Source organism: Hylobates moloch, unplaced genomic scaffold, assembly GCF_009828535.3.
Source record: "Hylobates moloch isolate HMO894 unplaced genomic scaffold, HMol_V3 SCAFFOLD_1, whole genome shotgun sequence".
Taxonomy (NCBI): domain Eukaryota; kingdom Metazoa; phylum Chordata; class Mammalia; order Primates; family Hylobatidae; genus Hylobates; species Hylobates moloch.
Window position 1 is genome coordinate 97,126,573 of NW_026652276.1, and position 14,446 is coordinate 97,141,018.

The window sequence follows — 14,446 nt, forward strand, 5'->3', positions numbered from 1 at the left end:
CCAGAGAAGGGTGCAGGCCTGGTGAGTCTGGGAGGGGTGTCTGGCGTGACCCTTGCAGCTGTGACTCCATTTCTTTCAGTCCGTCAGTCTCTGGCCAGAGCCAGAGAGGTTCCTATTAATTCCCACAGCTGTGGGAGCCTGGCATAGCCCCGTAGAGGGCCTGATGGAGGCACAGGGTGGGCGGGAATGCAGGCAGGTCCTGTGGCCTGAGGAGCTGCCCTGAGGATGTTAGCTTTTGTCCTGAGGGACGCAGCAAGCCTGTGAGGGGCAGAGGCATGCGGGCTGACTCAAGACTCATTACTGCTGTGGGGTGGGCAGGTGCATGCTTTGCCGGTGAACGTGGGGCAGAGAGGGAGTGAGGGGTGGAGGAGGGGCGGTCGTGTTGAGTCTGAAGGCTGCTTGGTGCAGGCCTGGCGGAGAAGAAGGGGCCTGGTAGAGAGTGGGGCCAGACGTGCCTGGAATCCCGGGAAGAGAGAGCAGAGGAAGGACCCTGGGGAAGCTGCCCTGTGTGAGGGACATGCAAAGGAAGAGGAGCCCCGCGGGGCCAGGCTGCATCCTCCCCCGATGGCTGGTGAGATCAGTATTTTTAAAAGCCCAGAGACTTAGTTGGAGCCTTGAGGTCTAACTCGGTCATGATCCTTGTGCTAGATCCACGGCAGCATCAGACATTGCTGAATAGCTGGTGCCAGAGGCCGCAGCTGGCCATGGAGACTGCAGCCCCTGCCTCCGGGGCTCACACCTGGGTCGCCAGACGGTGGTTAAGGCAGACAGGTAGCAGGGGTGGTGCCACGCAGCTGAGGAAAGCAAAGAAGGGAAACAGTGGGCGGGGGGTGGGTTGTTGGGCTGGGGGTTGCAATTACAGGCAGGGCAGCCAGGGAGACCTCAGCCAGAGGGGATACCTGAGGGTGGGAGTGTCTGCTGGGCCTGGTCTCTGAGGCAGGTGTGTGTCCCCCCAGCAAGGTAGCAGCAGCTTCTGACCGCAGCTCCCAGTGCTGTAGGTGGGGCTTTGGACGCTGTCCTGTGGACTATGGCTCTGCCTTATGTGTGGGAGTTCTGAAAGGAGGACATGGTCTTGTTGATGCTGTGAGGACCGGCTGGTGGCAGCTTGGGACAGGCAGGGCTCTGGTGATCACCTGGCAGCAGCAGGAGATGGTGGCAGTGGGGACAGAGAAGTGCCAGGATCCTGGATATTTACTTTTTGGGCAGAGACAACCCGCCTCGCTGCTGAATCGGTTGTAGCTACAAAAAGATGAGCCATCAGTAAGCGTGTCTCGAGTTACAGAATGGAAGGAGACTGTCCTGGGTCTTCTCCTTTCTGTCTCTGCGCCCCCAAGCCCCTGCCAGAGCTGCACCCCAGGCTCGGGAGGAAAACGTCCTTCTAGAGCTGGGCAGAAGCCGCCCTTGGCCGTGAGGCGGTGTTGGTTCTGATGCGGCCGCCCACGGCTTTTCTCCACAGGCAGTTCTTATGGAGCTTCAGGCTGCCCGGGGAGGCACAGAAGATTGATCGCATGATGGAGGCTTTCGCTTCTCGCTACTGCCTGTGCAACCCCGGGGTCTTCCAGTCCACAGGTCAGTGCAGAGCCCACAGCCTGGCCCCTCACCGGGCACAGCCCAGCGTGTGTTCCTGGGGACCTGCCTTCCCTGAGCGAGGAGACCTGTGGGCCGGGCACCTCTTGCAGGCGGGCCCCCAGCACGCGTGGTCCCACTGTCCACTGGAGGCTCTGGCTGAGCCCAGCACCCCGGACTCGTTGCAGACACGTGCTACGTGCTGTCATTCGCCATCATCATGCTCAACACCAGCCTGCACAACCACAACGTGCGTGACAAGCCCACAGCAGAACGGTTCATCGCCATGAACCGCGGCATCAACGAGGGCGGGGACCTCCCTGAGGAGCTGCTGAGGGTGAGCTCCCTGGCCCGCGGCCGCTGCCGTCTGCAGGATCTCTTCGCTGTGAGCGGCCACAGTGCCTGTGACTCTAGACATGCCTCCCAAGCCTCCTTGCCGCCCTGGTCCCGCTGAGCTTTCTGCCCAGCCAGCCATTTTCCTCTGTTTGAGTCTCTGAACTGGCTGCTGTTTTTCCCTCCTTGCAGAATTTGTATGAGAGCATTAAGAACGAGCCATTTAAGATCCCGGAGGACGACGGGAACGACCTGACCCACACCTTCTTCAACCCCGACCGCGAGGGCTGGCTCCTGAAGCTGGGTGAGCCTCCGGCCCAGCGGGACCCGGGCGTGACCCCTCTGCCCATGGCAGCAGCCCCTCGGGTTCCTCCCAAGCTCATCGTAGGAATGCCCCCCACCGCAGGCAGAGACGTTAAAGAAACGCGGTTAAGCCAGAGCCTGCTCTCGGTAGCTGCACGGCCACGGCTGCTTCTCTGAGCCAGGGCATCAGAACCATGTCCGCGGCAGAGAGTAATGCCCAGGCTGCACGGCCCGTCCCAGAAAACTGCTGAGTTAGCATCCAGATCCAGCCAGGGCAGCTTCCTGCACGAGAAGCAAGCGCATTATCTCCACAGAACCTGTGTGCCTCTCTCGGTTTGGTGTGGCTGTGATTTTTGACGCGTGGTTTAAATGTGCCTTCTTGTTGTTTTCCTTCTGCCTGTGGCTCCCACCTTTCTGTTCTGTGACGGGCTGTCCCTGCTTGTCCTGCTTTAGGAGGTAGGTACCCAGTGGCTTCCCACCACCCCCCCAGCGGCTCATTCCTCTCGGTCTCCCCACGTTGGTCTGTGTGAGCTCCGCTGTGTGGCTGCCATTCATCCGATCCATCTGTGGACCTGCTGGGGCCGCGCCGTGCACGGTGCGGTGAATGCTACACCCACCCCCAGGGGCAGGGCTGAGAGTGGCTGGGACCTGCAGCACATGGGGATGCTGTGTGGGAACCAGCTTGCCCCCCACCCTGTGTTTCTAGGGGTCTGCAGCAGTAGAGAAGCAGACAGCCAGCCCTGTCCCTGCAGCGTCACCCTCCACCCCATACTAACCCAGCAGCGCATGGAGAGATTTTGGGGGTGCTCTAAAGGCCTTTGGAGCAATTTAGGGCACTTATGGGCAGTTTTAGGAATGCTGAGGGGTTGTTTTGCCTGCGGGGCGGGGATGGTTGCCTTATGCCCACAGTGAAGCGGGTGAGATGCGGTGGCTGGGTTCACACAAGCCCTTCTGAGAGCAGGCGGCCGCCGGGCAGCACGTGAGACCTGGAGTGGAGCGTCCTGGTGATTTTTTAAAAATTTTATCAGCCGGGTGCAGTGGCTCATATGTGTAATCCTAGTGCTTTGGGAGGCTGAGGCGGGAGGATTGCTTAGGCCAGGAGCTTCAGACCACCTGGGCAATATAGTGAAACCCCGTCTTTACAAAAAAGTAAAAAATTAGCCTGGCATGATGGTGTGTGCCTGTAGTCTCAGCTACTAGGGAGGCTGAGGCAGGAGGATCGCCTGAGCCCAGGATGTTGAGGCTCCAATGAGCCATGACTGTGCCACTGCACTCCCACCTCAGCGACAGAGTGAGACCTTGTCTCAAAAAAATAAAATAAAAATTATCAAGGAAGGATGAGACACGGTGTGACAGGCACAGGCCTCCTCAGCTAGCGGAAGGGGTGTGAGTCCCACAGGTCTGCCGTTCCCATTAGGGTCTTTGACCTTGGCCATTGCTCTTTGACTTTTTTCTGGCTATACCGAGGTTTAGGGGAGTTCTAGATATTTGCCTAAAAACCTAGCACCATGGTCTTGGGCTCTGGTGCCTGAGAGACGCGATTCAAATCACATTGTGCGAGTGTTCTAGGGTGACGGCGGGGGGCGGTGGGGGGATGTAACCGGAAATGCCAGCAGGCACTCTGGGGCCGGGATAAGTGGGACGTTCGTTTGATTAGATGCCTCCCTTCTGGTTCCTGCATTGCCCACCAGTGTCCCCTCGAGGGACAATGACGCCATCAGCCTGCCTGGCAGCTAATGTGGCCCCTGCCCCTGGGAAAGTTCGGCTCTAGAGACGTAAGTGCGTGAATGAAATGAAGGCACAGCAGAGCTCGTGTTATCTAACCTGTTTTCTGGTTGGGCAGATAAACAGGCCACGAAATGAGTGCACACAGTGCTCACAGGAACCAAGAGCTGGCTGGGCGCCAGGTGCCAAGCACGGGAGCGCTGGAGGGGCTGGTGCAGCTGTCGTGGCCTCAGTGTGGTGGGCGGCCTGGTGGGCGCCTGCTGCTCTAGGGGCTGGCTTCCTTGTCCTCTCCCAGCCAGGCACCCTGTATGTCTGCTGTGTTCTCAGGAACAAAGTTCGAGACCAAAGGCTGGCGAGCCAGGGCCCTGGCTGGAGGCAGACGAGACGGGTGCAGGATCTAGAATGTGCTTCTAGGCGTGGCTCAGCGGGGAGTGCAGCCTGGCTTGGTTGCATTCTTACTGTAGATTTGCTTTTAGAACAGGTGGTCTTAAAAAGGCCTGGATGCTTTGCCGGAGCGTAGGAGCCCTGCTGTGTACACAGGCGTGGCTTACGATTGTTGGTAACTTAAGACTTTGAGTCTTGAATCAATCACCAAAAAAAAAAAAAAAATCATAGGAGGTGGTCCAATCCGAGCTGTCATGCAGAAAGTGTGTGCATGTGGACCCGTGTGTGTGCACGCACACACCTGCCTGCTAACGGCAATGAAGGCAGAAACTTGCAGAGAGAAAGTGGCTCCCGTCTGCAGGTTCCAGAAGCCAGACTCTTGTCTGCAGGTGAGAATGCTGTGTGGTGTGGCCAGAAACAAGTGTGAGCAGAGCCTGCTGGGCTCTGAGACCAAGCTTATCACCCCTACCCTGGGCCTGCAGTCCTGGTCTGCAACGATCCCCTGGCCCTGAGGACTGGACAGGGATGGGGCTCTCCATGGGAGGTGTGAGTGGGGGACCCAAGGTGGAGCTGAGAGGCTGCCTGGCAGACCCCTCCCAGGCGGGGGCCAGTGTGCGGGCTAGTGCAACATACAGGCCCTTTGCTGTCCACCATGCTGGGAGCGTGGAGGCAGAGAGCAGGCGCTGGACAGAAACACACAACCTGGGGGCTCCGGATGAGCTCCCCGAGAACTGGAGACTCAGCAGGGCAGGGAGAAAGGCCACAGCTGGGGAGCCAGGAGGGGCGGCCCTTGCTGCTGCCCAAGGAGTTGGGCATGATTGCCACATGTGTTTGAAAAGATGCCTCTGGCCGCTGTTTGGGGGATGGCAGCTGGCACCAGTGCAGCTGGAGCGAGGCCTGCTCTGGAGTCTCTGGAGGGAAGCAGAGGCAACTGTGACAGTGACAGATGTCAGGGTAGTGGAGTTGCCGTCAGCTGATTCTGCTCCAGCAGCTCAAGCTGGAGCAAGTGCCTGGAAGGAATCAGCACTGTCCTCCTGTCCCTGGGGTCTCGGGGACATAGACCGCCTCTCACTGCTCACTGGAGGACTGTGGGACAAGGCAGGGTTGCCCCCAGGGTCTCCTGCCCTCCCCTGTGGACTTGGGCCTCCCTGGTATTCTTCAGTGGAGGTGGGGAGGGTGAAGGCCAAGGGCTTGCATGGAGCATGGAGCCTGCGGTGACACAGGGACACCAGGCCAACAAGGACTTTGGGCCTTGCTGTAGACCTGGCCGGGTCTTAAAGGGGACCAGTGAGGCGGCGCCACAGTTGGGGCAGAGGGTTCCAGTGACGGAGCAGTTTTCAGGGGCTCGGGGAGTGGAAGCCCCGCCAGGGCTCAGTAGAGATGTTGGGGGCAGGGTCTGAGGGCTGGGGAGATGCAGCAGGGAGCTTGGGAGGGCAGATTTGCCCAGACCAGGGTCTAGACGGACCCTTTAATAGGTGGGCTGGTGGGACACTGATGAGAATGGGGCCTGTGGGGAGGGGAGGAACAGCTGGAGGCTGGGCTCCTGTCCCAGGCTGGTGGTGGCAACCGCATTGCAGGCTGCCTTAGGCATCAAAGGAGGACAGCAGCGCTGAGTGAGGCAGGGGCCAGAGGGTCCCAGAGGGACTGCGGAGACCCCTTCCGGCCTCCAGTACCGCTGAGCCAGGCTTCCTCCCACCTGCAGCTGGTTCCTCCTCACCCAGGGTCTCTGCAAACCAGGCCCCAACAGGGAAAGCCCCCGTGTCCTGGTGATGCATCTGCAGAGCCCTTCGCACACCATCTTGCCTCCAGGCCTCAGCGCCCGCGCTGGCCCCCACGCAGGGAGGGAGGGCTACTCCCCTGCCGGCCTGTCACGGAGAAAGCCGGGTGAGCTCCGCAGCGCTGGAGAGGCATGGGGCAGCGAGGGCCTAGTACCCCAGGGAACACTTGAGTTCATTGCCACGAGCGTGTATTTCTTTGAATTATTTAAAAAAACACAGGCAAGGCTAGCAGCTGAAGTCAGTTTGTCTCTGCTCAGTGTTTAAGGATCAGAGATTTCCTTCCCTTAGGGAGAGGAGGGCAGGTACAGATGGGGGTACGCGCGTGTGCACGTGTGCTCCAGATCTTGTTACAAAATTAATTCAGTCTCACGAGTCCCTGGGCCCAGGGGTGATTGATTTTGATGGATCCCAGGGCTGCCCAAGGGCCTCTGTAATGTGATAACCACCTGACATGGTGGGGTCAGGTCCTGGACAGAGCCGGGCGCACAGTCCTGACTTCATCACGCTGCCATCTCACGTGGGGAAATGACGCCATCCATCCCACTAACTCTCCCAGGAAGCGAATTGTAGCGTGGTCATGTCATCGAGGGGCCCCTCAGTGCCGTGGAGGGGGCGCCGGTGTGGGCGGGGTGGGTGCATGTGGGGCCCTGCGGTGGGAACGCTGAAGGACACCTAAACCCAAGCCTGGTGCCTGGTGGCCTTTCTGAAAACGCAGTGGTCTGTGCAGGTCCAGGGCCCCTTCTTGGACCCGCGGGCTCCCTGTGCACGGAGCGCAGACTCACGGGGCCCTTCTGCTTCTAGGAGGGCGCGTGAAGACCTGGAAGCGCCGGTGGTTCATCCTGACCGATAACTGCCTCTATTACTTTGAATACACAACAGTAAGTAAGGCCAGGCCTCCTGGCCGCCTCCCAGCAGTCCCGGAGCTGCCCTGGGGCCGAGGGACCCTCAGGCTGGTGACCCACAGTGAGCCCCACCGTGTACTTTTCTCTTGTAGGATAAGGAGCCCAGGGGAATCATCCCGTTGGAAAACCTCAGCATCAGGGAGGTGGAGGACCCCCGGAAACCGGTAAGCTCTTCCTCCTGAACCTTCTCTCCTGCCAGCCACCTGGGAGCCATCCTCACTGCCTGCCTGCAGGGAACCTGCCCCAAGCCCCTGTGATGGCCTGCCCTCTCTCTTTCTCCACCAGAACTGTTTTGAGCTCTACAATCCCAGCCACAAAGGGCAGGTCATCAAGGCCTGTAAGACGGAGGCCGACGGCCGCGTGGTAGAGGGGAACCATGTGGTGTACCGGATCTCAGCCCCCAGCCCGGAGGAGAAGGAGGAGTGGATGAAATCCATCAAGTGAGCGGGGCCTTGGGGGCTGGGCCAGGCCCGTCTTCTCATGCCAGTTGGAGGGTGGGGGATGGTCTGGAACATGGATGCTTCCGTGTGCAGGAGTGGACCTTCTGTCTCCAGAAACCCCAGAGGGCCGGGCTGCCAAAGCCAATGCTCAGATCTGAGCCTGCGGTCCTGTCTGAGGAGCCTCTGGGGCTGGCTGGTGGGAAAGGGGAGGTCTGTGTGTCACCCACGACCTAACCTGTGTGTTTTCCTTTTTTCACCAGAGCCAGTATCAGCAGGGATCCCTTCTATGACATGTTGGCAACGAGGAAACGAAGGATTGCCAATAAAAAATAGCTTTCCTGGCTAGAAGACCCAGGTAAAAGACCCAACCCCAGCAGAAAGACACCGTGGGCCGCCCCTCCACGGAAGGCGTGGCAGGGAGGCGTTCGCCCTGCGGTGCAAGCTGCTTCTCCAGAGCATACCATGGCCCAGGCAGCATCCCCAAGGCCTCGTGCCGTGGCTGGGGTCCTGGGAGGTGGTCGCCCTGCAATGCAAGCTGCTGCTTCAGAGCATACCGTGGCCCAGACTGATCCTCGAGGCCTCGTGCCGTGGCTGGGGTTGTGGTCGGCTGTGCGTGTCCAGAAGCATTTCCTTCCCGCCACCATCCCGTGTGCCCCTGGGGGGAGAAGCCAGGACAGCAGCTTCCGCCCTCTCCACAGCAGACACGGGACAGATTCCACAGACGGGAGCCTCATTCGTACCATGCCAAACGCATTAACTCGGGGCAGTGTTAACCGTTCTAGAAAGCCACTGTTTTATAGCAAAACAGGAAAGGAAAAGCTACCAGTTTTTTATTCAGAATTTTTCTCAGATATATAGGATTATAGCTTTTATATGCCTTTTTATATTCTGAAATTATAACAAAAGATACTTTCTAACAGTAGTATTTTTAGAATGGCAGCTATAAAGTTAACTCCTGGACACAAGTATATACTGTGCACTGAAAAAATATCCATCTAGACGCAGCACCCAAGGGGAGGGCTGGGGGCACCGGCACGGGGGCAGCGTGCAGCCCTGCCCTGTCAGGCTGTCAGGCAAGCCCCGGGGACAGCAGGTGGGCTCGGGACGGGCTGGGGGAGGGACGGCCATGGCACTTGGGGGCTCCAGGGTGACTCCCATGTGGCCTCCCTTCAACCCAGGCTTTTTGGCCCCACAAATACTTTAAGCAAATCATTAAAATTATAAGTTAATGGTTTGGGGGTGTTTAGCCTGTAACTGCTAACTCCTAGGAAACAGCCTTTTCCCTGGACACAGATGGTCCATACGCTGAACCACGTGAAACTGCTGATGTTTTGTTTAGATGCACACATATGGCAGCGTTTCATACAGGTCAGCAGAATCCATGGGTTAGACTGGCTTTTGACCATATTCATCGCTATTTAAAACCTGTGGCAAAATGAATGCTTATTTTACAGACCTTCTAATTTGACCAGATTTCTTAATGAATAGACACGGAAGTAACTAAAAACAGTCTCACCCCATGTAGCGCGCCATGTCCTGAGAGAGGTGCCCTCCCTACGAGGAGGGAAGAACAGGCCCTGGGGTGCAGAGGCTCGGCACGTAGAGAACCCAGATAGACGCCGGTGGTGGAACTGGCGAAGCTCCACGCCCGCCTGGGAGGTCGTCAGTTTGCTGTGGATGTAAGGATAGGAGGTGCCCAGTGCTCCGCTCAAGGAAGGATGGATCTGGGCCCCACCTACAGAGAGGGCGCAGGGCTGGACGGGGGGGCATTGTGTGCTTGGGCCGACCTGGGCCCGTGGTAGACGCTGCTCTGTCGAGAGACTTGCGTCCCCAGGACCCTGTTGCACACTGAGCTGTTGGATTGGTGGCTGGCTTTTCCTCTGTGGACTTCCTCTTCCTGCCTCACCTGCATAGGCACACACACCTTGAATCTGCACCCTCTGGAGGGCATCTGTACTCCTGTGCAAAATGCCCAGTCCAGAAACAAAACCTCAGACTGTGTGCACCTAGGTTTCCTTCTCAGCAGCAGAGACTGTTCCTTTGAGTTGCCTTGAAGTGGAGGCCGAGCGGCTGCAGGCCCTTCGCCTCCCTGCGGCTGACCTTGATGTAGCTTTAAGTCACACTAGACTGCAGAGGGGTCCGAGGCCAGAAGCCCCCGTCCTACATCAGACTTTCATTCCCAAGTTCTTAGGCTTTGTTACTGATACCTCAAATTGGAAGTTTTAGTTTTGAGAAAGACAAGTCAGCGTTCTTGAAATGCCTGGCTGGTAGATATGCAACTCTGGCCTCCAGTCTTCCATGAAAATAAACGCTGCCTGGACCCCCACCCAGACCACACACTGACGGCCGGCTCCAGCGGTGCCCACCCCTCAGGCTGGCCCTGCACCCAGGACTGGCCACAGCCAGCTCTGTCAGCATGTTGTGCTCGGACGAGCCGTTTCCTCCTCCTGACCAACCCAGGTGTGACCTGGGGATGCAGAGCTTTGTTTTGGGCGTTGGGAGAAGCAGCAGGAAGGAGTCGCCAGATGATCAAACTTCCCCTTTACTGTCATCTGTGAATGAGCTTTACTAGGTGGTGCGCACCCGGGAGCCATGCAGCGGCTGTGGTGCTGAGTTAGACTCCAGGTACTTTGTGGTCAAAGGAAATCGCCTAGCTCCAGGCTGTGTTACGACAGTATTAGCATGAAGGCCCGCAACCATCATGCCTGCTGATCCTTGAGGCAGGCCTGGTCCAGAAAACTCTCTGGGTCAGTGACTGCGCAGGGCTAGCCGCCACCAGGACGGCCCTGAAACAGGACACATCTGTTTTTGTCCCTCACCCTGGGCAGACCCCGTCACAATCACAATCCTCCTCCTCCCCGCCCTGATGTCTGAGCGCAGGGCTTGAATTGTTAGTCCCAACTCTGGCCAAAGATACTTTCTTCCAGAGACAGAGGCCAGGAGGCAGTGAGGGGAGCCCCGCGGGGAGGCGGCTGCTGCCACAGCCCTTCCAGCCTGTCTTGCTGGGCGCCCTGGTTCATATTTGAGTTTAATTGGACTGACACTGGACCCAGATAAGCAGCAATGTCTATGGGGTCACAGAACATTTTGGGGCAGTTTAATGTGGTACCAAACTGAAAATAGGAGCTATTTATAGATGGAGCAGCACTTAGTGCTTCATAGAAAGCAATGCCTATTTTTAAAGTTACAAACGCAGATATCTACATAGATGTGCTTTGCTGAGAAGTTAGGTCTGTGGTAGACCAGAAACCATAAATTGACTTTTTTTTTCCTTAGAAAATATTTCTATTTGCGGTAAATACAGTAATATGTAAATAATGTACATCTATTGATTTCTGGAGTATCTGTTATTCAATGTATATACTCCCACAGCTCGCATGAAGAAATAGCCTCTATTGATATTTGGTTGTAAAGTGAACAGTAAGATTGGAGGATGGATGGCTGTCAGAGCTCTTGCAAATACTGTGTTCACTAAATAAAAATCACATGTATTGTTAAAACAAGCCTAAGACTTGGTTCTTTGAAACAGATATTGTTGGGTCCAGCAAACACCCCTCCAATTTTCCTTTGCCCGTCCCAGGTGGGATGGCCTGGCCGAAGGTGCTGACTTCAGCAGTAGCACTTACTTGAAGGTTTTAAGAAAGTGAATTCAGATGACAGGAAGGAGTCTGGAAGCAAATGGGGGAAAGAGCAGTAAAAAGACGCCAAGTAAGTGTGTGATTTGCTGCCATTTATATACTATAGAAATTTTACATGCTGTATATTTACAGTGGGGCAAGTGCTTTTTTAATCTTTAAAAAAACAAAGATCAAACTTTAAACATCTCTGAACAACACAAACTGTATAAACCATACAGATTATTCAGATACAAACTGTATTAAATACAGTTTTCCCCACTCCATCTCCTGATGCAGGACCAGTGAATTATAAGTGTATCACAGTTTGATAGCATATCCATATTAAAAATAAAATCACAGTATGATTGATTGTATCTGTAACTAACTAGAAACTCGAAGGGACCAAGCAGACAACGGAGACTCCAGTATCAGTGAAGAAGACAAGAGACGCTGTATCAAAAAGTGTTGTGTAATAGAAACATACTGTCGGCTTTACAAATCATGTCTGGGTTATACATTCATAATGTAAATACTCATCATAACTGGGAAATTGATTGGAACAGTTCCACAAAGTTCAAAAACAGAACTTGTCTATAAAATACATCTTCAAATCTTGAATACAACTAAAATAAGCAAATTAGTTTCTAGTATCAGACATTACAGAAAACAGACTGCTCTCCAAAGTCTAGGTGAGAGCTTGTGAGTTTTTAAATAAGTCTTTAAATTAAATATACACACTGTCAGTTTGTACGTTTGACAATTCCATGGTCTCCCGGTTGGTCTTGCACCAGATGTCTAACTTGGAGGAACATTACATGAAATACAAGTAATCGACCTGAGTCTGTAATTAAGCAGCATTTGAGATGTTCTATTCCAGGGCATTATTTCAATGGGATTTATATACACGGTATTTTACAATGGTCAGCAGTGGTAGAAAGTGTTCGTCCATTCGGAATAAGGGTAATTAAGAAAAGGTAAAAACTAAAAAAAAAGTTCTCCATGGTAAAATCTGTACAGTATTTACTAAAGAAGCACCACGCAGATTGGAACAGAGTTATTGTCTATAATTTAAGCTGGGCTGGGGATGGCTTCTGTTGAACGCGTTGAATCTGAAAGACAAGAGGTGCATGCAGGGTTAGTGAGTTGGAGGCAGGCGGCGGCGTGTAGGGCTTATTTCCGGACGCCCTGCCAGCTGCTCCCGAAGGCTGGGGAAGCTCTTCCTTGAGGAGATCACTCTACTTTCCTGAGTGGAAATGAGGAAACTGGCAGTGCGGGCAGCTCAGCCAGGGAGGCGCCATCTGCTGGGCCCGGCCACCACCTGCCCCAGATGCCTCCTCCACCTCCATCCCCACAGCCCCTCACTCGGGAAGTTTAGCTCCTTAATTAGGGTTGGGCCTCTCCCTTGAGAACACATTGATAAAGCCTGTTAATTACGGCCAATTAATCCACAGACTCCTCACTTGCAAATTCATTTTAAATTCCTCTTGCTGACATGTGACAGACACATTTGGACAGTTTCAAGGGAAAAATGGTTCACTGTCCCCTCTAGCTCCACAAGGGTCAGGTATAAAACCAGTCACTCTCCCAGGACCACTGTGTGAAGTGACCCAACAAACCTCCACAGCTCCGAGGTCCTGATCTGCCGCCCGGCCCTGGGCCACCTTCCCACGGTTTTGTACGGTGGGTGCTGGCTCCAGCTCAGTGCTACCTCGGGGCGCAGACAGCAGCACGGGGGACGGGATGGGCGAGGGAGCAAGGCTTCGCTCTCCTGAGTGAGGTGCCTGTGCTCGGGACCTGGCCTCTCCCTTCCCAGATGTTTATCAAAGGCCCGTGGGCTCTGCAGCTGTGAGCCGGGTTGGCTTTTCCCAGTGAGGCACAAGGGAACAGGGCGACTCTGCCTGCGTGAGGGATGCGGGTCTTCTCCAGCCAATAATGCAAAGGTGACGAGGTGGAGGGTCTAGGTCTGTCCCCAAGCGCATGGCCTGGATGTGGGCTGGCTGGGAACCTGCCGGGGCCCTCTCCATGGCTCTGCCAACTCCTATGGGCCCAGCCCCCAGGCAGAGCCGCAGAATTAAAACTCCTCTGCCTGTGTCCCCTCAGCGCCACCACAAACAATGAGGAAACAGACAAGAAAACAGCTTACCATAACTAGTGAATTTTTTGTTTTGAGGCTGAGTTTTCAATCACCTAGAAAGCAAAGGTCAGGAAAGAGATTTTAATGATGGTTGCAAAATCTCCAGTGCCGCTGCTGTGTGTGTGCGTTAAGTGGCTATGGTCAGAGCCACTGCGGTTCCCTGTGAGCGCCTGAGGCCACTCCCCAGCGAGGTGAGCAGGGATGTCCCAGCGCTCAGCTGCTGCTCCCAGGGTTTTACTGATATCAAAGGGTTTACGTGGTGACTGAGGCTCCATCCAACCCACGCCCAGCCTGATGTTAGACAACAGATCTCAGGCCTAAAAACTGAACTGGGCAGAACAGAGCCAGAGGAGGAGTTTGAAAGAGAAAGACAAGGGGCCGAAGTCCAGGGCAGAGGGGGACCTGGCAGGACCACAGGACGCTGGATGAGGCAGGACCGGGCAGCGGCCTTCTTGGAAAGACGAGAAAGGCTCCTCAGTCTGCTCGCAGCAGAAGTGCCAGCTGCAAACCCTGTCATCGGTGCAGTGGGACGGGGACGGAAACGCAGGGCCACCACACAGACACATGCCTGACCACAGCACCCAAGACACGAGGCAAACAAGATCACGTTCAACCTCCCTCCCGCTGGACCAGCTGTCTCGGGGGCCATCACTGTCTCCCAGCAGCCCCAGCTGGGAGCCCAATATCCTGGGAGCCCGCACCACACTCAGAATCAGCCCATCCACTGCATCCTCAGGTACCAAGCAGCCCTCACAAATCTCCTTCCCCGATTTGCTGAAATGGGAATGCAAAACCAATTCTGAAATGTCCAGAACGTCTACAAGGCCCGCAGGCTCCCCGTCCTCGCCGGCAGTGCTGGTGCCTGTCCTCATCTCCGGCTGTTTCCCCAGCACTCCATGGGCAAATGTCCCCCATGGGGCTCACCCCACAACCCCCAGCTGTCTTTAACACACTCTAAGGACCGTTTACCCCTCAATCAACAATGTGTGCTGGCTCTGGGCTGCTGGGAGGGACAGGCCTTCCCCAGAACACACAGCTCCACCTAACCCACCACACAGCCGAGAAGCAAAAGGCCTCAGGGCGGCCCTGATGATTCGTCAAAAGCCCCTGGGAGGAGGGGATGCGCTTCATACGTGAACACAAACAACGGGCGTCCAGGCAGGGGTGACAAACCTTTTCTGTCAAGGGGCAAATAATAAACATTTTCCGCTTTGCGAGCCACACGGTCCCTGCCCTGCTGCAGCCACTCACCTCTGCCAGGCAG

The 14,446-nt window shown here is 55.6% G+C and overlaps 2 protein-coding genes across 9 annotated transcripts in view; one reads left to right on the forward strand and one right to left on the reverse strand.

Moving 5' to 3' along the window:
* The window catches only part of CYTH3 (cytohesin 3), a 108,449-nt gene extending 97,309 nt beyond the window's left edge, over positions 1-11,140 (forward strand). The window contains exons 7-14 of one of the 2 annotated variants that reach the window (XM_058442740.1): positions 1,457-1,569; positions 1,755-1,903; positions 2,092-2,203; positions 6,891-6,967; positions 7,084-7,155; positions 7,277-7,431; positions 7,692-7,786; positions 11,012-11,140. In XM_058442740.1, coding sequence (XP_058298723.1) covers positions 1,457-1,569; positions 1,755-1,903; positions 2,092-2,203; positions 6,891-6,967; positions 7,084-7,155; positions 7,277-7,431; positions 7,692-7,764 — 751 coding nt within the window. In that variant the 3' untranslated portion in view covers positions 7,765-7,786; positions 11,012-11,140. Of the gene's footprint in view, positions 1-1,456; positions 1,570-1,754; positions 1,904-2,091; positions 2,204-6,890; positions 6,968-7,083; positions 7,156-7,276; positions 7,432-7,691; positions 10,935-11,011 lie in introns of those variants that run through there. The other variant, XM_032755872.2, reaches the window with a different exon arrangement.
* The window catches only part of USP42 (ubiquitin specific peptidase 42), a 74,253-nt gene continuing 70,935 nt past the window's right edge, over positions 11,129-14,446 (reverse strand). For all 7 annotated transcript variants that reach the window (XM_058442537.1, XM_058442550.1, XM_058442561.1 and 4 more), the window contains 2 exons: positions 13,192-13,235; positions 11,129-12,157 (listed from right to left, as the gene is read on the reverse strand). In XM_058442537.1, the coding sequence (XP_058298520.1) occupies positions 13,228-13,235 (8 nt within the window). In that variant the 3' untranslated portion in view covers positions 11,129-12,157; positions 13,192-13,227. The remainder of the gene's footprint in view (positions 12,158-13,191; positions 13,236-14,446) is intronic.